Source organism: Spinacia oleracea, chromosome 2 (genome assembly GCF_020520425.1).
Source record: "Spinacia oleracea cultivar Varoflay chromosome 2, BTI_SOV_V1, whole genome shotgun sequence".
In the NCBI taxonomy this organism is placed as follows: Eukaryota; Viridiplantae; Streptophyta; class Magnoliopsida; order Caryophyllales; family Amaranthaceae; genus Spinacia; species Spinacia oleracea.
In genome coordinates this window covers 90,988,567-91,013,255 of record NC_079488.1, presented here as the reverse complement: position 1 = coordinate 91,013,255, position 24,689 = coordinate 90,988,567, and the positions used below count along the sequence as shown (strand labels likewise).

The 24,689-nt window shown below is 39.1% G+C and overlaps 2 protein-coding genes across 3 annotated transcripts; one reads left to right on the top strand and one right to left on the bottom strand.

Annotated features, from left to right (window-relative positions):
• The first annotated feature begins 17,576 nt into the window (after positions 1-17,576).
• Positions 17,577-21,941, top strand: LOC110806206 (tyrosine--tRNA ligase 1, cytoplasmic). 2 transcript variants are annotated; one of them, XM_056837301.1, is made up of 11 exons: positions 17,577-17,812; positions 17,908-18,055; positions 18,993-19,282; positions 19,378-19,474; positions 20,274-20,379; positions 20,480-20,562; positions 20,761-20,906; positions 21,002-21,107; positions 21,246-21,305; positions 21,454-21,513; positions 21,797-21,941. In XM_056837301.1, the coding sequence occupies exons 1-10, from the start codon at positions 17,709-17,711 to the stop codon at positions 21,472-21,474; spliced, it is 1,161 nt and encodes a 386-aa protein (XP_056693279.1). In that variant the 5' UTR covers positions 17,577-17,708; the 3' UTR covers positions 21,475-21,513; positions 21,797-21,941. The 2 variants fall into 2 exon arrangements, with proteins under 2 accessions (XP_056693279.1, XP_021867535.1); XM_022011843.2 differs by lacking the exon at positions 21,797-21,941 and having other exon boundaries at positions 21,454-21,656.
• Positions 21,899-24,327, bottom strand: LOC110806205 (probable serine/threonine-protein kinase PBL19). The gene is made up of 4 exons (XM_022011841.2): positions 23,464-24,327; positions 22,762-23,022; positions 22,516-22,638; positions 21,899-22,432 (listed from the first exon to the last, which is right to left on the bottom strand). The coding sequence occupies exons 1-4, from the start codon at positions 23,824-23,826 to the stop codon at positions 21,899-21,901; spliced, it is 1,281 nt and encodes a 426-aa protein (XP_021867533.1). The 5' UTR covers positions 23,827-24,327.
• Positions 24,328-24,689: the final 362 nt, after the last annotated feature.

Below are 24,689 nucleotides of genomic sequence, written 5' to 3'. Positions count from 1 at the left end.
CTAAGTTTCGCCATGGTCCATCATTGATGAATAATTTCAAATCTAAGTCATTAGCATTTGAATGTTATTTCACAATAGAGAGATATGTGTGTAATACACATAGGACCAATTAAGTTTTAAGTACTCCCACTAAACTTCTTATATATCTATAAGAATCATGTATATTTTATGAAACTAAAATGCTTATTAGCTTCACTTAAAATACAGTTCCAATTCCCAATTGCTTGCTTAAATCTGTACTTAGATTTTATAAGCTAGCTTTCCTTTTCAAGCATTTATTTGGATCCACAAATTCTATGACATACCATGTACATATTATATTCCAACATTTGATTGAGGAATATCTTTTGTCATCCAATTGCCATATGTACCAATATGCAATCATTGCTTGAATTATAGACTTAAGCATTACGATTTTGCATGAGGTTTCAACACAATCCATGCCATGAATTTGCTTGTAACCTTTAGCAACTAATCTAGCTTTGTGTGTGAACACAATTCCATGTTTGATGGTTTTTATCTTTAAAACAAACTTGCAACCAATAGGTGTGTAACTATTCTTGCAAATCAACAAAATTTCAATTTTGTCATCAAAACATTGAGTATGTTTTATGGCCTCTAACCATTTAAAACATTTGAGTCTATATATGGCCTCTAACCATTTTAGGGAATCTGGGTTTCGTCATAGCTTTCTTACAAGTCACAAACTCATTAATCTACATGATAATAGTTTGACTGCAAGTTGTAGGTTTCTTCACTATTTAATAGAAGAATCTCATAGTTTCATTGACCTGATCTCTATGTTTCTTCACTATCTAATAGAAGAATCTCATAGTTTCAGTGACTTGAATTCTATGCCTACTTGGGTATAGAACATCAAACAATAGAATATCAATAGCCACTTGAAAGTCCTTTGAATATTCTGTTCTCCTTGAAGCACTTGTAAAGTCTTCTAAGAGATGTCTATTCTTTAAAGCCACTTCTAAAGTCCTTAAAGAATGAGTTCGGATTTTCTGAAGCACTTCGAAAAGCCTCCGGAATGTCCGTTTATGTTTGTTGTTCGCCTCGAAGACTTTCGAGGTCTATTTTCTCCCACTTGTCATTTTGGAAACGAATCTCCAAAAGGACATTATTTCGAGCAAACAAACATTATGTTCTCAAAAATTCGTGGTAGAAACAATACCCTTGTGTCTCATTTGAATAAATCACAATGAAACATATATCTAGACTTGGGCCTTAGTTTGTTGAATAACAAACACTAAGCTCCCACTGAGTTTAGCAACTCTTTAGATATATATAATTGAAAAGATATCCAGAAATTACTTTTCAATTGCTTTGACGAATTTGGTTTAGTTTGGTGGCAGTTGAGCATTTTGTTTTAGAAATTATAGGAAAAATCTTTATGATTCATCATTGATCGAATCAAGTACTAATTGACTTCGATTATTCCAACTTCGATATGCCATATCTTATGGACCTAGATTGTGAAATTACAACACACAATCATTGATGATCATATTTGGTCTCAAGTAATCATCAACATGATCTAACCTAGATCTTTATGATTTCTTGCCAAGTGGGATTTATACTTCTGAATTTTTGAACTAGCCAAACAGATTCAACTTATATCACATTTGAGTAAACAAACCTATATTCACTCAAATCCATGTGAAATAATAAAGTCATAAAATCTTTCTTTAGCTTTGAACTCTATTGTCTAGGCGTTCTAACAATAGTTCATATCTTTTGTTACTTTCAACAAGTAAGACTAGTCGTCTTAAATTGATCTAGAAATCAATGAACTTTCAAAAGTCCATCAAAATAGAGCTTTTGAATGTTAACTTGTTGATATGGTCTAAGCAACAATGCCAAAGATTAGTGGAACTCAAATCAAGGGGTTGATTTGAACCTAGTAAAGTTCTCTAAAGAGTTGTTTGTTTTAATCAAGCATATTGACTCAACCTGTAATTGACCATTTCATTCAAATAAACAAACAAACATTGTTTTTGTTTTTCTTGAATGTGAGTCTTTCTGTGTTTGAAGCAGAAATTTAGGTATGCTGATTATGGAACAAAATAGCCATTAAGTTCCAGCCTTTGAAAGGACTTAAAACAAACTTAGATGACCCTACAACTAATGTAGCATTGCCATGCTTCATTTCCCACTTGTAGGTCATTAGTGTATCCTAGCTTCCATTGTTTGAGTTATAACCGAAGTAAGAACCTCAAGCGGTATATGATACCAAGGAAGTTTGATTGCTAGGTCACTTCTCTTTAAACATAAATTTATAGGTAGAAACGGAATCGTAAATTCCTTTCATATGTTCCTTTGTTTTCCTATTTCTTGTACCCTTTCTTATAGTCTTAAGAATTGAATTCTCTAGTGTTAGACCATTGTTAGGTTATGATACATATGACATTACATAGATCATGCGGAAACAACCATTAACCCAGGACAACATATTATTTACACATAATCATATAGCATAATTTAGATGCATACTCTTTGTTGCGTGCCCTCCCTAGCTGCGCCCGAACCGAACAAGAACAAGTCTTTAGGACTCCAACTGTCGTCCCTCCGTAGATAGTCCACAGCACGTCCGGATCCGCCTTAAGATTGACCAACTAGAATCGCCCTTAAGGTACTAGAAAATTTCGGCACTTTTATGAGCAAGATGTGTGTTTTAGTTTTCTCTCAAAAACTCACTTTTTGAATACTTTTAAACTCGTTATAAATTGTGAGCCCTAGCCTCATATTTATAGGGGTATGGAAAGGGAATCGAAATCCTATTCAGATACAAATTAATTAAACCTAGAATCCTACAAGAACTCTAATTTAATTAATTTATCAAATAGAATTAGGAATTTAATCATTAACCGAACTCTGCATGTTTTAGGAAACGTGCACGAACACAAACACTTGCACACACACGCACGGCAGCCACGATGGGCCCAATGCGTGCGCGCGAGCAGCAGCCCACGCAGCGCCCGCGCGCGCTGCGCGCTGCGCGTGCTGTGCGCGCTGTGCGCGCTGCGCAGCCTGCTGGGCCTGGCCTTGCGCTGGGCCTGGCGTGGCTGTTTGTGCGGCGCGCTTGGCTTGCTGGGCGATGGCCTGGCTTCGTGCTGGGCCTCGTCCGGCAGGCCTCGTCCGATGCTTATTCGTACGATGCGCTTCCGATTAAATTTTCCGATTCCGGAATTCATTTCCGATACGAACAATATTTAATATTTCCGATTCCGGAATTAATTTCCGTTTCGAACAAATATTTAATATTTCCGTTTCCGGAATTATTTTCCGATTCCGGTAATATTTCCGATTCTGACAATATTTCCGTTTCCGGCAATATTTCCGATTCTGGCAATATTTCCATTTCCGATAATATTTTCCGATACGTACCATGTTTCCGTTTCCGGCAACATCTACGACTTGGATAATATTTATATTTCCGATACGATCCATATTTCTGTTTCCGGCAATATCATCGTTTCCGGAGTATTCATTTCTTGCCTGTGACGATCTTAGCTCCCACTGAAACCAAGATCCGTCGGTTCCGAATATTCATAGATGGAGTATTTAATGTCATTAAATACTTGATCCGTTTACGTACTATTTGTGTGACCCTACGGGTTCAGTCAAGAGTAAGCTGTGGATTAATATCATTAATTCCACTTGAACTGAAGCGGCCTCTAGCTAGGCATTCAGCTCACTTGATCTCACTGAATTATTAACTTGTTAATTAATACTGAACCGCATTTATTAGACTTAACATAGAATGCATACTTGGACCAAGGGCATTATTTCCTTCAATCGGAAATATAAATATTATCCAAGTCGTAGATGTTGCCGGAAACGGAAACATGGTACGTATCGGAAAATATTATCGGAAATAGAAATATTGCCGGAATCGGAAATATTGCCGGAAACGGAAATATTGTCAGAATCGGAAATATTATCGGAATCGGAAAATAATTCCGGAAACGGAAATATTAAATATTTGTTCGAAACGGAAATTAATTCCGGAATCGGAAATATTAAATATTGTTCGTATCGGAAATGAATTCCGAAAACCGGGAATTTTATCGGAAGCGTATCGTACGAATAAGCATCGGACGAGGCCTGCCGGACGAAGGCCCAGCACGAAGCCAGGCCATCACCCAGCAAGCAATGGCGCGCCACAACACAGCCCAAGGCTGCGGCAGGCCTACCGCAAGGCAAGCCCAGCGCGCAGCTTAGGCCATGGCAGCCTCGTGGGCTGCGGTAACTCGCATGGGCTTCGTGGGCGTGTGGGCTGTGCGCGGGCATGGCCTGCATGCTTGCGGGTCATGCTCGTGTGTGTGTATGTGTCCATGCATAATTCCTAAAACTATTAGGATTTGATGTATGATTAAATTCCTATTCCTATTAGGATTATTTAATTAAATAGAGTCCTTGTAGGATTCTAAGTTTAATTAAATCGTATCCTACTAGGATTCCAGTTTCAGGCCTAAAAAGATGCCTAACATGAAGGGGCCTGCTGTTGTTAAAAGAAATGCAGGCTCTCGCGGAGATCGTCGCCGGAACAATGTATGGATTAGGAAGGCTCAGCCGCCTGTAGAAACAGCGGCTAGTCTGGTTGATAATAATCTTTCTCCCACCATTGTCTGTGCCCTTGAGGCTGAGCGGGCTATAACTGAGAATGTTTCTGAAGCCTTGGCATATTTGGAAGTTAGCGTTCCGGAGCCGGTTCTTATGGAGATTGATATTGGGGCAGCGCAGAAGACTGTGGGGGTGGATCCTGCGAACATTGCCCTCTACAAGACTTTATTTGATGATCCGGAAGAACTAGAGTAGTGTAGTTCTTGCTAAGGTGTAGGTGCCCTTTATTTATTTCAGTTGTGTTTGTTTTTATTCCTAGCACTTTGTTTTCCTTCTTATTATTTCTCAATAAAGGCGTATTTTTATTTTTCATTTTCATTTATTTTTGTTTCTCCTCTTTTTTATGTATTTTATATGTCTAACGCTTTTTTCACAAAGAATATTTGTTTTTTTTTATTGGACCGAATCCTTGGTAAGGATTGCCTACGTATCTTGTCAGAATCAGGTCGCGCGTAGTTCTAGCTTTAGAATAAGTTCTAGTATGCCGGATTTCGGTAGATATGCCCTAAGGTGGAAACATATTCCTTAATCGGTCAAATGAGTGAAGTATTATCATTATTTTCATCTGCCGTTTTTTTTTTTTGCCATAAGTCGCGTAAAATATGAAATTCGAAATTCGACTAATTTGTATGGCTATATTCTTGGTTGGTAAGCCTATTTGGATACGTGGATACGTACTGTACCCCCCAAGTGTTCGTTATTTTTCCGTTGTGTGCGGATAAAATGACGAGCACTTCTGAAAAGAAAATTTTTGTCAGGCAGAGAGTTTCAACGCCCAGGCTGGGGCGTCAGAAATTTCGGCGCCCAGCCCCGGGCGCTGAAAATGACTTGGGCGGTCAATTTTTGACGCTTTGCTTCACATGTTCTTGCATTTATTTCTTTTTTGTGCCTTGATATTTTGCTCGTATTTAAAGCCAATTTTGAGGCTACTTTGGAGGCTTTTTTGACTGTTAGCGTGAAATGCGTTTTTGTCCGGATCAATTTTTTTTATTCGTGACTCGAAACAGTTTTGAAAATGGGGTTAGGGTGCGGAAGTTATGAAGATCTTTGTGTAGGCTTTTGAGGTGGGTTGAAGTGCGTGTTGTTAGTGAAGGGTATGATGGAATCTATGTTTTATGAATCTGTTTTTTGGTAACATTTGCATTGTTTTGGATTTTGATTTCCTTTGATTCTGGGTTGCATGGATTGACTCTTATGATGACACTGGTTTGGCTTTTTAGGTTTTGGGGATATGAATGGGATAGTGTGGTTTATTTTGTGGGTTTTGGGAATTGGTTCCCATGGCACTATTTCAAAACCGAGTGGGCTTTGTTTGTTTGGCCTGGAGTGGGCTGCCTCTTTATTTTTGTATTTTGCAAGTACATTTGGTGTTTATTTAGTGTTAGAATAAAATTTTTAGGAGAAATATTACGCCTTTATTGATTCGGAAAGTAAGGAAAACACACTGAAATAAAACTGACCCATATTCTAAGGGGCCTTAGGACCATCTAAAGTCTCTATTTTTTTTTTATCAATCTAAAGAACTACTAGGCGCTTTTTACTAATGGTGCTCTATGTGGGTCAAGCCTGGGTTTAGTCTCATAAAACTTCGGTCCTTCACCGGTACTCATCTTGAATTCAATTCCTTTTGCATTGACCCACTGATATGTCTTCACCCATCCGTTCTCGACCTCTTCTAGTGTTGATGCAGGAGAGATTAACCGGGTTGGATCGAAACCTTCATCTTGTAAAGCTAGGGTAGTCATTACAGTCTCGTTCTCCATAGGCCTCGATTCGTTAAACAATGTCCATAGAGCCTGGTTGTCCAATATTTCAGCTGTTTTAGTCTTGGTGAGGTGGGGTGCCTCATCCAAGGTGTGGCAGTCATGGAAAATTTCAAATCCGGGTTTTAGCAAGCCATCTTGAACGAAGGGTTCAGGGAAATCACACCATGGGTGTTCTTCTCCTTCCCGAACGAACATCCCGTTAAGGGTCCTTTGATACGGGGGAAGGAGGGTAGTTTGTTTGGCTTTGTTAAGGCGTAGCCTAGACAGGCGGTCAGCAATATCTTCCTCTGTTGGTTCATAGCCTAAGCCAAAGGGAGTAGATTTGTCGGGAAAAGGATGGAATGTGTATTCCTTCTTCCTTATGCCCAATGGGGTTCCTGGGAAATAACCTTGAGCTAACAGCATTCTAGGGATGACTCAGGATTCATGCGGGTCTAGGAATGCTAGATCATAATCTTCGATGAACTGGATTGCTTCTTCCATTTGAAACCCATAAAGGTCGTCTGCAGTTTCGGCCGTTCCAACCATAGTACAACTGACGTCGAGGGGAGGGGCGCGGATTTCTAGTATTACCCCGTTATGGTTAAGTTTAACCATTTGGTGCAAGGTAGAAGCCACACCTCCTAAGTCATGGAGCCAAGGTCGCCCCAAGAGGAGGTTGAAAGTGGGCTTGATGTCGATTATTTGAAACTCCGTGGTGCGTGCCACAGGCCCGGTTTGTATGGTAAGGTTGATTTTTCCCAATACAGGCCTTCGGGAGTTATCATAAGCTCGTACCCCTTGCGTGGAGGTTTGGAAGTCATCGTTTCCTAGCCCCAAGCAATGGGCGGTTCGCAATGGGCATACATTAACCGCCGAACCGTTATCTACGAGCGCTAGAGGGATGTTTTGTCCTTTGCATCCAACCACTAGATAAAGGGCTTTACTGTGAGCACCCCCCTCTTTGGGCAAGTCTTTGTCAGTGAAAACTATGGCCTTTTCTCCAGGATCTCTCGTGACATGGCTAACCAATGAGTCAGGTGTGATATCTGTAGGTACTGAGATGAGGTCAAGTGAGCGAATAAGCTTTTCGCGATGTTCCTTTGAAGTACACATGAGATCCCAGATGGTAATCTCGGCCTTGGTTCTTTTTAGTTGTTTCAGGAGAGGATTTTCAATGACTTCTGCGACGGTGGCGTGCCGTCCATTCTCAGGAGTTTGCCTAACCGGGATGTCGTCCATAGGAGGTGGGTGAATATCCGGTTGGTATATTCTTCCGGATCGGGTGAGGTTGTCGACCTCGGGCTCCTGAAGGGTGGTGTCAATGAGAGCATACCCGGGCCAAGTTTCAGTGAAGAGGTCCTGGCCCGACACTTGAGATAGGTAAATATCTTCAGCATCATCATTCCACACACTGCACACTTCTCTCTCGATTCGATCCATAGGGACCACAACGAGTGGTGCACCTTGAGGTGTAATATACACCGTGGGGTCGAAATTCTCTGGTTGGTCGAGAGAGATGTGACAAGAGCCGAGTGGGCTCTTGTTGTTGTTGGGTTTGCCAACGTTAGGGAGAGGTATCACTTCATCCTCTATCATGTCCTGGATCGTATGTTTTAGATTCCAGCAGTTTTCAGTGTCATGCCCATTTCCTTGATGGATTTTGCAGTAAGTACCTTCGACCCAATATTTGCTTTTGACAGGAGGGTCACGGGTGGGGCCTTTAGGTCTCAACTTTCCTTGATTGGTTAGTCTTTCAAAGGCTTGTACCAAAGTCGACCCGAGTGGGGCAAACTTTCGGTCTCGGACCCATCTTCCATGGCTTCTTCGGGCGGGAGTCTCTTCTACAGCATGGACTTCTTGGGCTTGGGATGTGTTACCCCGATTATAGGTGTTGTTTTTATATGTGGGTTTTCTTTGTATGGTTTTGGCGAGGTCGTCCTCGATCTTTATTCCTACATCATAAACTCTTTTGAAAGTGTCAAGTCCCAGGTACCTAAGGTGTTGTCTGTAAGCCGGGTCCAGGTTGTCAATGAATTTTTGGACCAATTCTGTTTCGGGAGGCCTATTGATTAGCTGGGCCGCCTGGTCCCTCCATCTAGCAAAGTAGGTCGTGAAACCCTCATTTTTCTTTTGGAAGAGAACTTCCAGCTCGCGCATGGTGACTTGGAAATCCTTGTTCGACGAGTATTGCTTGATGAAGACATTGACAAAGTCTTCCCAAGTGGGGAAGAGCTTAGGGTCCTAGTGATATTACCATTTGAGCGGCACAGGTTCCAAGGACAAAGGAAAGGCAGGTAAATACATGGACTTGTCCACGCCTTTCAAGTTCATGGTATTCACAAAGCTCAGTAGATGATCACGGGGGTTGTCCGTGGCCTTGAACTTTGGTAAGTCAGATGAACTGAACTTTTCTGGTAGTTTGCCAGGAAAAGGTTCAGGATCGAGGGAGAAGTATTTGCTCCCCATGGTTTGCTGTAGGACAATTTTTTCAATCCTCTTCTCGTTATCGAGGTCATTTTTGGCTTGCGCAGCCGCTAAAGCTTCATTTTCCATTTTCAGTTGGCCCATGAGTCGGGTCATTTGAGCCATCTGCTCTTGCAAATCTTCGATGGACATGTTTGAAGGTGCGAATCGAGGTTGGGGAAGCGGAGATCCTTGAAATGAGGGATGACTGACGGAGCTTGGAGTAACTAAACCTGATGTTGGCGAAGTATCTTCGAGACGCACTAACCGTTGATTACCTGATCGGCACCAAGTGGCAGGACCAGTCCTAGGCATAAGATAAGCTAAAGTTTAGGTTCCCAAAGTTTCAAGCATTACTTAGTCTAGACTTCGACTCTCTAAATTGGTTTTTCACTCTTTCTTTTGTCGGTACACTTTTTGGTTTTTTTTTTTTTTTTGGTCATTCTTTGGATGTTCGAAACACTTTCCCGTGTGACATTCATAGTTATTAGCATGTTCGGTGTTGGTGCCGAGCATTGCCGTCGTAGGAGGCCAAACAATGACACAAAGAGTTATTAATTTTTTCACGAGTCGCTTTTGAAATCGAGTGCTTTTCTTACGCCCTCGTAGAAATTCTTTTTATGAACATTTTTTGCGCTACGTATTTTCCTTTCGCGCGGGCACCAAGGCTGCTGCGCCTGACCAGAAGGCCAAGCAGCAACTTCTGCGCCCAGCGAGGGGCGTGAGAAATTCTGGCGCCCAGCCAGGGGCGTTGAAAATGCGTCCCTGACTGGTTCTCGTTTTCTGTCTTCTGTTTATGCGACTTCAATTTGCGTGCTTGCCTAATAACGTCCTTTACACGTAGCAGCGTTTGTGGGATTCGTTACAGGCCGTCCCGAGCGTCACTTATTTTTGTGGCGATCATTCGGGTTTGCGGAACACGTGTTTCGGTATAACTCTTTGGCAAATTAGTCTATGAATGTTTGGGAAATTTTTAAGGTCGTTGGTTTTCTAGGATAGTTTGTCACACACAATCACATATTTCGCTACACATAACTACATCACAAACATGGATTTGAAAATTAAGTATGTCACGTAGTTTATGATAGGCTTCTATGGGTAGTTTATTTGCGCCTAGCTTGGTACCGCTTCTATCGTAGATCCAACACATGCCCCGGTCGAGGTAGTGTCTTCAACAGACGAATTTCTCCCAAGAGGCCAACCCGCAAGTGCAAGCCAAGGGGGCATGCAGGCGGGAGGGACCTAATGAGCGAGCGATTGGGTTCGGGATAGGTGTACTACCTACACAAGTACCGAGTGGGCAACATGCGCGACGTATGCACCCCCTATTGGCGGAAAAAGGTATCCTTAGTCCCAACTCCCGAGGGAGCCGAGATTCGTCATGCGGTTCTGCCCGTTCACATTAATATGCTGATTTTCAGGTCGTCCCAACTTGATGGGGAAATAAACGCGGGGTAGGATCGTTTCACCCTTCGGCTATTTTGATTACCTACAAGCACGAGTATTTCCTTCACTATCCCCAGCAGAGTCGCCACTGTGAGGGGGTCGAAAAAGAACGAGGCTAATGCGTGACCTCGTCCCTCGTGGGTGTGACGATTCTTTTTATTCAACCAAGTGTAACTGGATTTCCTGTGAGTTTACACCCAATTGACTAGTAATATAGGAGTCGCCATTCAGTTTTTAACGACAATGAGAAAAACTGACAAAACCCGGTTATCGTGACATAAAGGGAGTGCAATTATGTTTGACCACGACGGCCGTAGGTTCCCTTGTGATCCCTGGTGTGGGGATCTCTCAACATACACCCGCAAGGTAGAGATTGAGGGTTCGGGGGACTATAACTACCGAGAGGAGTACTTCGCTCGTCGATAACTCCAGAGGCAGGATATCCTTACTAGCTCAGCATAAATAATTGAAGGGACATGCGTTAACTATTAAACTAATCTGAGTTGATTTTAGCAACATGCAACATATAATACTAGTTCGATCGCGATTATCTGATTTAGATTGCATTAAGGGACCTAGCATGATAATCCAATTTCCCGAAAATATTATATTTGTTAGGCGTGATAGAATAATCAGATTTAGTTAGTTTAACAGTTCATAAAAAGGGCGAGGAAAGCAATTAAATCATCGAGAAGGGACACATTACGACGCACCCTTGAGAGGTGCGTCACGGTTCTCAGAAAACTAACCACTTTGACTTTTCTATTTCTCCTTTTTATTTAACGAATCTCAATTATGGGACAGGATACGTTCTGTTCGATTTATGGATCGATTACGACAGAACGCGTGAACAGTTTCGCAGCGTGAGGCTTAGGCTAAGGGTTGGAGTCAATACTCAGAATATAATTGTGTGTTGTGTGTGTTCCTTTCACGTCGAATTTGGGGCTGTATTTATAGGGAAGAGTTCGTGGAAAGATAGAATTGCAGAGTTCTAATCCACAAAGAATTAGGAAAAAACACGTACCCAGGTATTTTCAGCGCCCAGGCCTGGGCGCCGAAGATTTCGGCGCCCAGAGCCAGGCGTTGAAAATAGGGTCTGGGCTGTTTTCTTAGTCAGATTCGGATTCCTGAAATCCATAGAGTTTGAGACTTAATCGAGTCTTTTAATGCATATCAATTTCATGACGGAATGCGTCTGGGCCCGTTACGAACTCTAGGCTCGTTAGGATTTTAATTAATACGTAACTCTTATTTCCGAATCATATTAGGAATAGGATTCTCGCAGTTTTCTATCTCATTTAGGATTTATGTCGGAATGCAACACCTAATTCTGACAGGTTTCTATCTTTTATGACTTGCCACTTTTAGAAGCTACCCTTTACGGCAGTTACTATTTTTAGCAGGTTTCTATAAATAGCAGGTTTCGGGTGAAATGAAAAGGGGAATTGAGATTCGTTTTTTTATAGGAGATGCGTTGTCAAGTGGAGATTTATGTTTTCATCATCGAACCTTTCCCTTTCGGGAATGGGGACAAAAGTAGGTGTCTACAATCACCTAATCAAAGATAAACCTAATATCACTAGCTAGGTAGCAAGGGAAGTCAGGATCGAATCCACAGGGAAACATGCGTTCTTTCTACTATTAAATTACTAATCTAGACTACTTGTAATCCCCCGTAATTTTATACATTTTATTTATATAATTTTAACGTATATTTAATACATTTAAATAAGATTTTATGAATTTTAGAAATAAATATATAATTAACGTATATTTATTTATTACATTTTTAATATTTTCAACGATTTACGAAATCAAAAATAATTTTAGAATTTTAAGTTGAAAAGAATTTGAATCACGAAAATCGATTGAATTTAGAAAACGATCCTATTCAGTTTTGGATTCGAATCATAAAAAACACCAAAATCCTAATTCTAGTCCATTGTGCAAAGCCCAAACCATAAAAACCCAAAGCAACTCTTCCTCCCTTCTCTACTCTTATTTCACGTAAAAGTGTAAAACACAAAGCCAAGCCCTTCTTCAATATTCACGTGAACAAGGAACTCTTCCCTCACTCTTCACTACTTCCGTTGCCACTGCCCAGCCGCCGCCGCCGTACATCTGCAAGTCACCGGCTTCTACCACCGCCGCCGGTAACTCTCCTCTCCCTTCTGTTTCTTCTTTCTTCTCCTTCGTTTTCTTTCTCTCTTCCTCACCCTTTTCTGTTGTTGCGCAGCCACGCCAACCACCAAGCACCGCCAGCCACCTTCGTGGTTCCCTCCACCCGGCGCCGCTCACCTGCAGCGTCGCTGCGGCACTGCCAGCCATCAATTATCCCCTCCTCTTCGTCGCTGGCTACCACCATAGGAGTACACAACACCACCACCGTTGTGCGACCACCCTAGAGACACCAGCCGCGTCGCCCAGTACCGACGACCAACCACCTGCCGCGCCGCCCTGCCGCCGGCAGCACCCCCTGTATTCTCTCTTTTGGTTATTTCTAAACCCTTAAAACTAATTAATGTTTAATTATGTTTTAATAATTTGATTTATGTTCTTGAATTAAATTTATAATCTTTATGGTTTGAATATGATTTTCAGATTTGGTGTTGATATTATAAATTAATTATTTTCAGTTTTGGTTGATTAAAATATAAGTTAGGGTTTGATCATGTTTTATTAATTCGAATTATGTTTTCTTGAATTAAAGTTATAGTTTTTATGATTTAAATTATAGATTTCAGATTATACGAATTATATAATAAAGTTACTAATTTTCAGATTATATTATATTGGTTAAATTTGTGCCTTTAAGTAGTAAAGTGTGACTTTTGAGGTTTTAATGGCTTTAAATCATAATAGAACGATTATATATTATTAAAGTTATTATTTTTTATGATTCTAAAGATGTCCAATATATTTTGAGTAAGCTTTAAATTATTTTAGATTGCTGGAAATTTAAAAAGGAAAGTTTATTGGAGTTTAAGATTTGGGATCCTTAATATAATTATTATTATGCTTAGAGGTTAATTGGTTAAGTTTCGATATTGGAGAATGTTCTAAATATGTTTAGGACGTATTTGGAATGCTTTATCATGGTTGCGAATGATAAGAAATTGATGGGAACCTTCATTGGTTGTTTTAGGCGGAAATTTCTGCGTAGGCGACTTTTGAAAGTGTTTAAGAGACTCTGTTTGATTGGGAGCACCCCCTGTATTCTCTCTTTTGGTCGGAATTTCATGTTTAATATTGTTGGATGGACATGTTGAACATATGTATTTCCTTACAAGGATTATAACATGTTAGTAGATGATTGATGCAAACATGTTTGATTGGGAACACTAGATTATTTTATATATATTGATTAAGATTGATTATTCATTGTTCCCTTTTAGTTTTTCACTACTTTATGAGGGTCGTGGACCTTGTTTAGTAAGTTGAAACCTTATACCCATATAGGGGGGTTGATCAGTATTAAAGGAAAGGTTGAATTTAATTGGAATGAGTCTTGTTTGATACCTTTGTGATCACTTACTTAATTCCAAGATAAAAACAGTTGTGAATAAATGTGGATTGTATGCCTTATGTGATTGTTGAGTCATAACAGGTTGTCAACTTGTAAATCATGTAAAGTGAAACTGAGTAGCAATAGCTTTAGATTGTGCACGTCTAAAGTGACGGACAAACAGGAGTTGGGGTTCATGGTGGTAGCCCATGGCCTTTATTCGGAACGGATTGATCACCGTGTCCTATTTTTATTCAAACGTTCCTCGATATCGCAGGTCACTGAGGTTACGGAGTCACGCCCGTACCTCGTCTTCCTTAGTGAAGCCTCTAGCTAGAAAACTCGGTCCATTGTCTATTTCAACTAAAATAATATTATTGTTATAAGTCTAGCCTAGTCTAGTCAAGTATGGTCGTCAAATTATCATGTTTGTCTGCCCTTATTTATGTTCATTAGTATCATGTTAGGATGGTTCGTTTATTAGTATCATGTTAGGATTATTATTGCTTTTAGTATGTAGTACTCAGCTTTGCTGATTACGTGCTTTGTTTGTGTGTGTTGATCATGGCTATGCCTTATTGATCCTGTGATGACCCATTTTTGGTGAGCAGTCTCTAAGGATCAATAAGCGTTGCCCATCTACAGGTTTGAAGATGATGCATCATTGGGATCGGGATTAGAGAACTTGTATTTAGATTTGTTTGGTTAAGTGATTTGGTTTGTTAATTTGGATTTGAAATTTGTCGTACTATTCGTATTTCCTTATTTCCGTTAATTGGTTTTTAGACTTAATATGTAATCGATTATTTATGAACCTAAAAGTTAGTTTTATGTTTTCCGCTGCAAAATTCTGAATAAGCCGTTACGTTTTCACACGGGCGATAATGCCTTGATAATTCTCTACGTTTTATGTTAAAAAGTTATTTTAGAAAAGAGAGAATTGTCGGGGTGTTACACTACTGGTAACAAGAGTTGGGTTGATTTGTATGTCAAACTAAAGCAAGTAATCAAATCGGAAAATAACAATATTAAAGGAATCTAGGGCAGCGGTTCACCATAAATGCAGACCAGGATTGGACAACGGACAATAACAATCAACTAACAATCATAACTAGGAAAACATGCATCTCTCGAATCTTATGAATTCCTTAGGATAAAACAACTAGCAGGCTCTCGCTATGTACTAGAAATAATTCCTATCTAATAGCCACAGACCAAAAACATCAGATTTATACCTCTCGGCTCATAATCTAAGGTTAATCAAACTCAAATCAAAATAGTCCGGCCGAACAGAATTGACGAGCAATAATAATAAGCTATAGAAATTATGATCAATCAATCAATTAATCGTGTCCACAAATAATCCCAATCATGCTTTCACAGATCCCCTTAAACCCTAGAAATTAAACTACTCACTCATGATAATAAATAACAAAGCAATTAACATAATGGAAAACATGATTAAAGCAATAAAGTAAATTAAAGTAAGAAGCAATACCGAATTGAAGAACAAATAAATAATAAAGCTTGAATTTTTACTTGGAATTAAAAACTAAGTATTTGAACAATTAGAGAAAAAACTAGAAATAAACTAAGTATTAGAATAGATTTCCTACAAAATAATAAAGGCTAGCTTATATAGTTTGCCCAAAAATAACATTAAAAATGGAAAAGAAACCACGCGAAAAAGCTGCAGAGGTTGGCGTCGCCCGGTCGGGCGACGCTTCCCCCGATTGGGCGAAGTGCTCGATAGTCGGCCCGATCGGGCCAAATTCCGCCCGATCGGGCGGTTTGCGTAATGTTGAAATCTGCTTCTGATGGGCGCCCGATCCGGACCGGGCGAACTGCGCCCGATCGGGCGCGTGTAGATGGCTCCAATTCCCTTTTAATTCCGCCCGATGGTCGCATTTCGCCCTCAGCTCACAGGGCGATTTGCAATCCTCAATATCCTTCGCCCATATCACCGAGTCTAACTCTCGGGGCTCAACCATAAGCATCTAAGGCTCCCGAAAGTCGACGATAAAGGTCCCGAACTTCCTCGGGCTCGTGTAGTAGCCTAAATCAACACGAAACGGGTCTAAAAAGACCAATTTCTCATAATTGAACCTGAAACTCAAGGAACACTAAATAACACATATTAGTACTAAAAATGGCTTCTAAGAGCTCATTTTACACAAAAAAGTACTAAGGGACGGGGGTGAAACACTATATAAAACACACATATCAATATGAAACTTATTTTCATCATCTATCGCTCGCAATATCCTTTCTACGCACTTGAGCAAGGATCAACACGAGGACACTCAAATTTGGGGTGGCATGACTCTGGAATATTTACAGTCAAATAGGATTGTAGATTCCTCTGTAACCCTGACAAAGAGAAAAAGGAGGAGCTGTTCTGGAAAAAATTATGGAAAATGAAGGTGATGCAAAAATATAAGCTCTTTGGGTGGAAAGTAATGTGGAATGCGCTACCCACTAAGGCTGGTCTCTAAAGACGAGGGGTGGCCATTGACACGACCTGTGTGTTCTACAATCAAGAGCCGAAAACTTTGGGCCATTTGCTGTGGGATTGCGAGATGAGTAGAAGAATATGGGTGGGATCAGTGTTTGGCATACGAATTGGTGCCCTATGTCCGAAATTGGGTCTTGGACCAAGAACTTCCTTAATCTCTTATGAAAGAGAAGCCCAATTGGTGAGGAGGAGGTGTTTTTGAGCATTATGTGGAGCATCCAGAATGAAATAGTGTTCAGGGGGAGCCTCTTTAGCCCCCGACGAATTGGCTCTCTCATTCAAGAGCATATATTCAGTGTAATCAGTAGCCGGCCGAGCGTAAATCATGTTCAACACGAGGTGCGAGAAAAAAGTAATGATTTCTGGAGCATATGTTCTGCAGAGGGTGACACTCCAACAACAATTACTACGGATGGTGCTTGGAAGGAAATGGGACCAACGACAAAGATGTTTGATGATGTTCATGCGGGATTTGGTTGGTTCATCTGTAGATTAGCGGGGCAGACAAGTGAAGGCCTAGAAACTATAAGAGCAATCTCACCGGTCTACACAAAAATGATGGCAGTCTAGAAAGCGAGCCAAGAAGGAGCGTTGGTAGACAATAGGATTCAGGTGCAAACTGACTGTTTTGGAAGTTGTCAATTCCTTAAAGCATCTGGACAAAGCAAAGTTAGAAATCGCGGTTCTCACGAAGGATATCCATACTCTGGTTAAAAATTTAAATTATTTTGTTGTTCTAAGGTTCCTAGGAGTGTTATGGCTAGGGTTAGAGCTGGCAAAATCTGACAGGACACTATAACACGACGTAATCCAGACACGAAAAAAGCGGGTTAGTGTCAAGGGTTTACGACCCGTTTAATTAAACGGGTCAACACGACACAACACGTTTAATTAAATGGGTTGGGTTAGTGTTGAAATTCTCAAAATGAAACTGACACGACTTAAACAGCCTAAGAAAAAACAACCAATAATTCAATGTATTTGGTGATAAACCTAAATAATAGAACCAACTTTATTGAACAAACACGACATGAAACGAACATGAAAAAAATGGGTTAGTGTCAAGAGCCTCCGACACAATTAGTTAAACGGGCAACACGGCATGACACATTTATTAAACGGGTCGTATTAATATTGAGGTTTTCCATCTCGTTTATATTCGACACGAATACGAATACGACCCGACTCGGCACGACACATTTGACAGCTCTTGCTAGAGCTCACTATCTAGCTTCTTGTGCTAGAGCAGCACTCTAGCTGCGTTGCTCGTTTCTGTTCCTACCATAAAAAAAAGAAAAAAAAAACTACAAAGATTGATAATACTGAAAACCCTAATCCAACCTTGTTCTATCTTTCGAAGCCTCCACCCCACTCTCCCCTCGCACAATCTTTTGAAATGGAGGACGACGAAGCAAAGAAACAATGTCCTGCGGAAGACATTCAGTCTCTCTCCATCAGCGATGCCGCCCCTGAGTCCTCTTCTTCTCTCTCCTCCTCCGGGTAAAACACCTCTACTCATCTCTCTCTTAAATCCTAATCGTATGCATCTGAAATTCAATTTAATGTTAGTATGTAATTTGTTCAATTAATTACAGGATGTCAGTCGAAGAACGTTATGAGATCATAAGAAGTATTGGGGAGGAGTGCATTCAAGAATCGGAGCTTCTGCAACTTCTTAAAAACAAAGCTGAGCCTATTTGTTATGATGGGTTTGAACCATCTGGACGAATGCATGTTGCCCAGGTAATTATGAAGTGTTTGATCGGCAATTATGCCTTGTGAATTTTAGTTGTAGTGATAAACTCAATCTTCTCAACATGTAGTGAATAGCTTTAATCAGGCATGGGTACAAATGTTAGACTTGGCTTTTTATGATCAGCCGAGTCTTAGTGAGATGCCAGGAGTGTCGAGGATTCATAAGAACATGTAGTCTATTGTCTTTAATTCTTTATTGATTGATAAGAACATTGCAAATTAGCCAAGGTAGTTTTTGGAAACCATTAACTCATTTGAAATGATGGGCTTTATAATCCAGAAATTCAATTCCAAATTTGATGTTTGGGAAATACAAGTATTTTGAATTCTGGAAATTTCAATCCTACTGTAATTTTTGTAATTCCGTGGAATTAAATTATATTGCTTTTGAGAAAATGGAAATAGAAAATAACAATATCATTTAAAACTTGATTGACTCAAATCTGAATTTTATTCTTGGGAGTTTAACAAGATGCGCATCATCAAGTCTAACCCTCCATTATTTTGCTACTTGTGATAACTTGTGGAGACTTTTTATATATTTCAAACAGCATGTGTATTTTTGCTCTGGCCTAAAATAGAAGACAGGGAAGGACAACAGAGGAAAGGGATGAACTAGAAAAAGATTAGCTTGGTAGAAAGAGAACAAAAGAACATATAATGACATGTGCTTATCTGTAATTTGAAATTCTTGTTTCTAAGTGTGTTTTAGAGGGCGGTTAAATCTACTTCCTAATTCCCATACAGGCCATAAGGTCCTTTAGTCTATTGTTTTCGTTTCGATCCATCAATTGATTTATGAGGTATAACTTATTGATAAACGTAATGGATTAGCGTTTTATTGTTTTAACATAATTGGGCTTGCAAGCTACCGAATCTGGTTTATTATGCTAATGTTGGAATTGGTGTCCTGCTACATGTTCAGGGGATTATGAAGGTAATCAATGTGAACAAGTTAGTATCTGCTGGTTGTAGAGTAAAGATATGGATTGCAGATTTGTTTGCCAAATTGAATAAGAAAATGGGAGGTGATATGAAGAAGATTCAAGAGGTGGGTAAGTACTTTATTGAAATCTGGAAGGCTGCTGGAATGGATATTGATTCTGGAAGAGTCGAGTTTTTGTGGACCGAAAAAGAAATCAATGAACGTGCGCATGAGTACTGGCCTCTTGTGTTGGATATAGCTTCGAAGAACAAACTGCCAAGGCTTCAGAGGTGAGTGGAGGGTTTTTCCACAAATTTTTATTAGTTTGATTCAGTTCCCTATGTCGGTTAAGCTATATTAATGGCCCATGGTATTTTTGCTTCAGGTGTTGTCAAATTATGGGTCGTGAAGACCCAGATGATTTAGATGGTGCTCAGATCTTTTATGCCTGCATGCAGTGTGCAGATATCTTTTTCTTGAAGGTACCATATTTTTTATGTTTAGATTATTCACTCATTTTTATCTTACACTTGTACTTCGTATTTGTTAAGGGTACTCTTTAAAATTGTCAAATCAATTTTGCTCATTTCGGAATTATGGGAATTGGGAATACCGGAGTTGAGTTAATGGGCCTCTTGAGGTTGTACTTATGTGTTCCTTGTTGTCCGCCAAAAAGAATTGGTGTATTAAAAATACTCTGCCCAGGCACACACTCAGTCACACATGCAAATAGAAGGGAAGACAATTAGAGTATGTTGCGAGAAATTGTGGACACGTGAAGTGATACTTGTGGGATCTGATCATATCGTATATGTTAAATGTTTTTTTTTTGTAATTGTTACTTTCAAATTCAGAGTGATCAATAATAGGTTTAGCTTGCAATTCTAATGGAGATACCATCCCTTGTCATATGTTCAGGCTGTTCAACTCATGTGGCTTCCTTTCGGTACTTTGGTGGGTTGTTGCTTGGGTTATGTATTTTGTAAGCATTCATATCCATGCTAGCTATTTTTATTTAGGTGGTGATTTTGGTTTAGCTGACTTGTATATTTGTGTCATGGGTACTATCAGTAAAGTCTTGCAGATCTGTAATATTTTAGGTACTAGGCTTTTAGTTAAATTCATGTTGACATTTATAATCAATATATTACCTATTTTTCTTTTCGTTTTTTGGTTTGGTGAGCATTATCTTTCATGACATACATTCGGTTGAAATGAATGGTTATGTTAGTTCCTTAACATATTTCTCTATTCTGACACCTGAGTACATTTTTTAAATAGGCGGACATTTGCCAGCTTGGTATGGACCAGCGCAAGGTCAATGTGCTTGCTCGGGAGTACTGTGATGATATCAAAAGAAAGCACAAGCCAGTCATTTTGTCACACCGTATGTATTTGTCCTCTGTATTCTTGTTGTTTGTATCAGTGTCTGTCATCATTGGTTGGTTTTGTGTTGACTCGTTAGCTTGTTTGATGGTGTTTCACAGATATGCTTTCGGGTTTGAAAGAGGGGCAAGAAAAGATGTCAAAGTCAATCGAGTCATCTGCAATTTACATGGATGATACAGAGGTAAGATACAAAAGAGATCTTTGATTTAATATCTCACCATTTTTTTATTTGATAAAACGTAAGGAGCTTTTTTTTCATTAATTATCCATCATGTTACAAAAAAAACTAACAAAATAGCAAAGGTCCAATTCTTTAGTGAACTGAGATAGATCGATGAGCTTTGTACTTAAAATTTATCGTCTTATTTATTTTCCTCAGGCTGACATTAATGCAAAGATTAAGAAAGCTTACTGTCCACCAAAGATAGTTGACAAAAATCCATGTCTGGAATATGTGAAGTACATTGTATTGCCATGGTTCAAGGAATTTACTGTGGAACGCAAAATTGAATATGGTGGACCTAAGTAAGCCCTAACTACCCGAGGATCTCTATTCTGAATACTTGGTTACATACATACTGTATGTTGATTTACCCTTGTTATTCTACTGTGTTTTTCAGGACCTACAAGACATTTGAAGAATTAGCAGCTGATTATGAAGCAGAGGCTTTGCATCCTGGGGATGTGAAACCTGCTTTAACAATGGCACTGAATAAGATTTTGCAGGTAAAATTTGAATGCCCTTTGTACACTATTTTGCAGAAAATGCATCTGTTATTTACTCCAATTTATAAGTTAACACCAAATTAGTTTTAACTTGTTCAAACAAATAAATTAATGATTTTTATTGTCATTATCTGGCAGCCGGTCCGAGATCACTTCACCAATGATGCCAATGCGAAAATGCTTTTGAAGAGGATCAAGGTTTGTACTCCCTCGTCTTCGATTTGTCGGTTTCAATGTTTCCCTTTGTGATTTGGGATCAAATTTGAAGATTTTGGTGCTTTATCCCAGTTATAAAATTTGAAATTTGGGGTTCCTGACATTTTTGTTTTCTTAATTCTTTTTCCAGTCATACAAGGTTACCAGGTAGTCAACCACCAAGCCACCATCATCAATATCCACCATTCAAAGGAATATAGCCAAAATAACAATTAGAAACCTCTGTTTGCAGCTTTATTTTTTGTTTGTTTGTTTGTAACATTTGCATGAATTTAGCGAATTGAGTTATGTATACGGAATTCATTGATTATGGAAGATTACATGTTTAGACAATTGGTTATGTTGTATTTGAAATTCCTTTCCGAGATCCAAAAATCGCCCCTGGGCAAACTGCAGTATATGAAATGTCCAGTTGATCGAGATGTTACAGTATGTTTTCGTTAATCTTTCGCAAGAGGGCTTTCCTTAAACAACTGAACTGGATTTACAAAGCTCATACAGACAGACATGAGACATAATAACGAAAACATGTTTTTTTTTCTTCCTAAACTTGTAAGCGAGAAAGCAGTCTGTAATCATGAAACCTTAGCTCTCTGCATGATCATAAATCTTCTCTTACCAACGCCTTCCACCTGCTCACCAAGCTTGGCAAGATGAGCAAATCGTCTTCTTGCAGATTCTGAAACTCCTATTTGTTTGTCTTCTTCTTTCTCACTAGGACTGCTACTGCTATTACGTCCTTCATCTTCATCTGTTGTTGTCTTCATTATTTGCTTCAACTTGTCTACCACTTCACTCATTTTTGGCCTTTCCTTGTAACTCTTCATTAAACACCTATCTGCTACTTTTGCTATTTTCCTAGCTGCACTTAGAGAATACTGCTCCTCCAGACGTTGATCTATTATTGAGCTGAACTTTCTACCATCAACTGGATATTGTTTCACCCAGTTCAATAGTTGTTGTTCCGCTTTCGGAAGGCTTCTTTCTAACGATCGTCTTCCAGTTAGTATCTCATACAATACAACACCGAAACTCCATACGTCGCTCTTTGATGTCAGATGTCCTGTTTCTATGTAATCTGGAGCAGCATACCCATGTGTGCCAACCACCTATATTATATGTAAAACTATTATTCTTTTATTCTTTCCACAAACAACAAGCACTTGAATAACATTTAATCTTCCACACTTACAGCTGTTGAAACATGACTACTTCCAGGGGTTGGACCTTCCCTAGCAAGCCCAAAATCTGACAACTTTGCCTGGAAATTCTCATCCAGCAGTACATTTGAACTCTTGAAATCACGAAATATCACCTGCATAACAAACAGCCAATATAGGAACAGTTAGTATCTAAACCCTAATTTTGAATATTGTATAATAAGTTTGTCTTAAGAAGACAGAATATGCTACATCATCGATCAATGATCATGCCACACCTGTACTTCTAGTTCTTCATGTAAATAAGCCAATCCTTGAGCAGCTCCAATAATTATCTGCATTCTTTTTTCCCAAGGAAGTACTGGGTGTGTCTTCTTGAAAAGATGATCTTCCAAACTACTGTTTGGCATGTACTCATACACCAGCAATCTCTGTATCCCTCTTTCTCCATCTACACCACAATACCCAATCAGTTTCACCAGATTAGGGTGTTCCACAACACCAAGAAACTGAACTTCTGCCAACCATTGTTTATGACCCTACAAGGCAAAAAACAAGAGACTATATATAAAACCTGTATAGAAAATATGTGCTTGGTATACGTATACTGCACCTGCTACAAGCTTTTATGAAGAAACATACTTGAGACTAGCTCAACAGAAAGCTTCTTCTAGTTGGTACAGGGGTCATAACTTATGTTTTTTTGCTGACCTACAAACCCCTCAAACTCCTCCTGAATGATCTAAACTTGAACTTATTTTCCCTTATTTCTTAGCTATGTCTTCAACTTTTGAGCCCTTATCTTAACTTGATTACCTAAACTTATCTGAACTTGATTACCTGAAACTTTTTATAACGTGAAACAATATCTCTGGACTACATTTAACAATTAATCTAAATTCTTGAGCTTATGTTGGCTAATAACTACTATAAAAATGTAAACAGCAAGAAACAAAAGGCTTACAGAATCAGAATCATACCTGAAAGCCATCCTTATTAAGCTTCTTTATAGCAACCAATGTAGGCTCACCTTGTCCATCAACAACCTTAATCTTTCCTTGATAAACAGAACCAAAACCACCCTCACCAATCTTCAGCTTCCTATTAAAATCATTGGTAGCAATCCTAAGCTCGGATAATGAAAAAACCCTTAAATTAGGAGCCTTCTCTTCATATAAATCCAAAATCCCACGACGATAAACCTCGGACCCAGTTGATTTGATCAGTCCACCACCAGAATCAGGGGCAGAGTTATCTGATTTGCTAAATGGGTTTCGCAATTCAGGGGCTGATTTATGTCCCCTGGAACGACTTTTCTCTTTGAAATAATAAAAGCACTTCATTTTTTCTCTAGGGATTTCGTCAAACACCTTGTATGCTAATACCAAAGCTAACGATGGGTTTGTTCAATCAACCGCGTAACCCCATTAAAGAAGTTTCAAATGTAGTTAGCTGCACAAAAAGGGTTTAAAGTTTTTAATTTAAAAACTCACCAAATTGGGTTTAGCAGCTGACTGTTTGCCAGCTTTTTGTTCTAGAAATTGTCCAAAAAGGAATAGAAACCCAGTTGAAAATTTATTGGTAAGAACTTGGAAAGACATAAATTTTGAGTGTACAATTTGTCAATAATGTTTATAATCAGGAGAAAACACAAGTTTTTTTGGCAATCAAATTGATTAGGTGAAGTCTGGAAGAAGAATAAGGAAGACCAAATTAAGTAATTTGGAAAATGAAATTGAATTTTGCGGGAAAACGAGTGGGAATTGACGAGAAAGAAAGAGAGAGGAGGAGAGAGAAACAGATAGAGAGAATATTAAAGGGAGGTTTGCCGTTGGTGGCACGGAAATGAATTGAAATTCAGAGTTAGTTTGACGTGTAATTTATAGTCATAGTCAAAAGAGGTGATTTATTAAACTTGTCAATGAAACCTATGATTTGACTTGCTTATCTACCTTAAGCCTAGATTGAAAATTAAGGTTATTAATTAATGCAAAAGGTCACGCAGTACAGGGGATAACTTTAACCATTTTTTTTGTAATTTTATACTCCGTACATTATTAGTGATTTGAAGAAATATTTTTTATCAAAAAAAAAATTTATCACTAAAAAATAGACATTTTTTACATATATTAGGATTTTAAAACATCTTGAGTTATTTTTTACTCCGATGTACAATATTTATTGTACACCACTTGTAAATAAAATC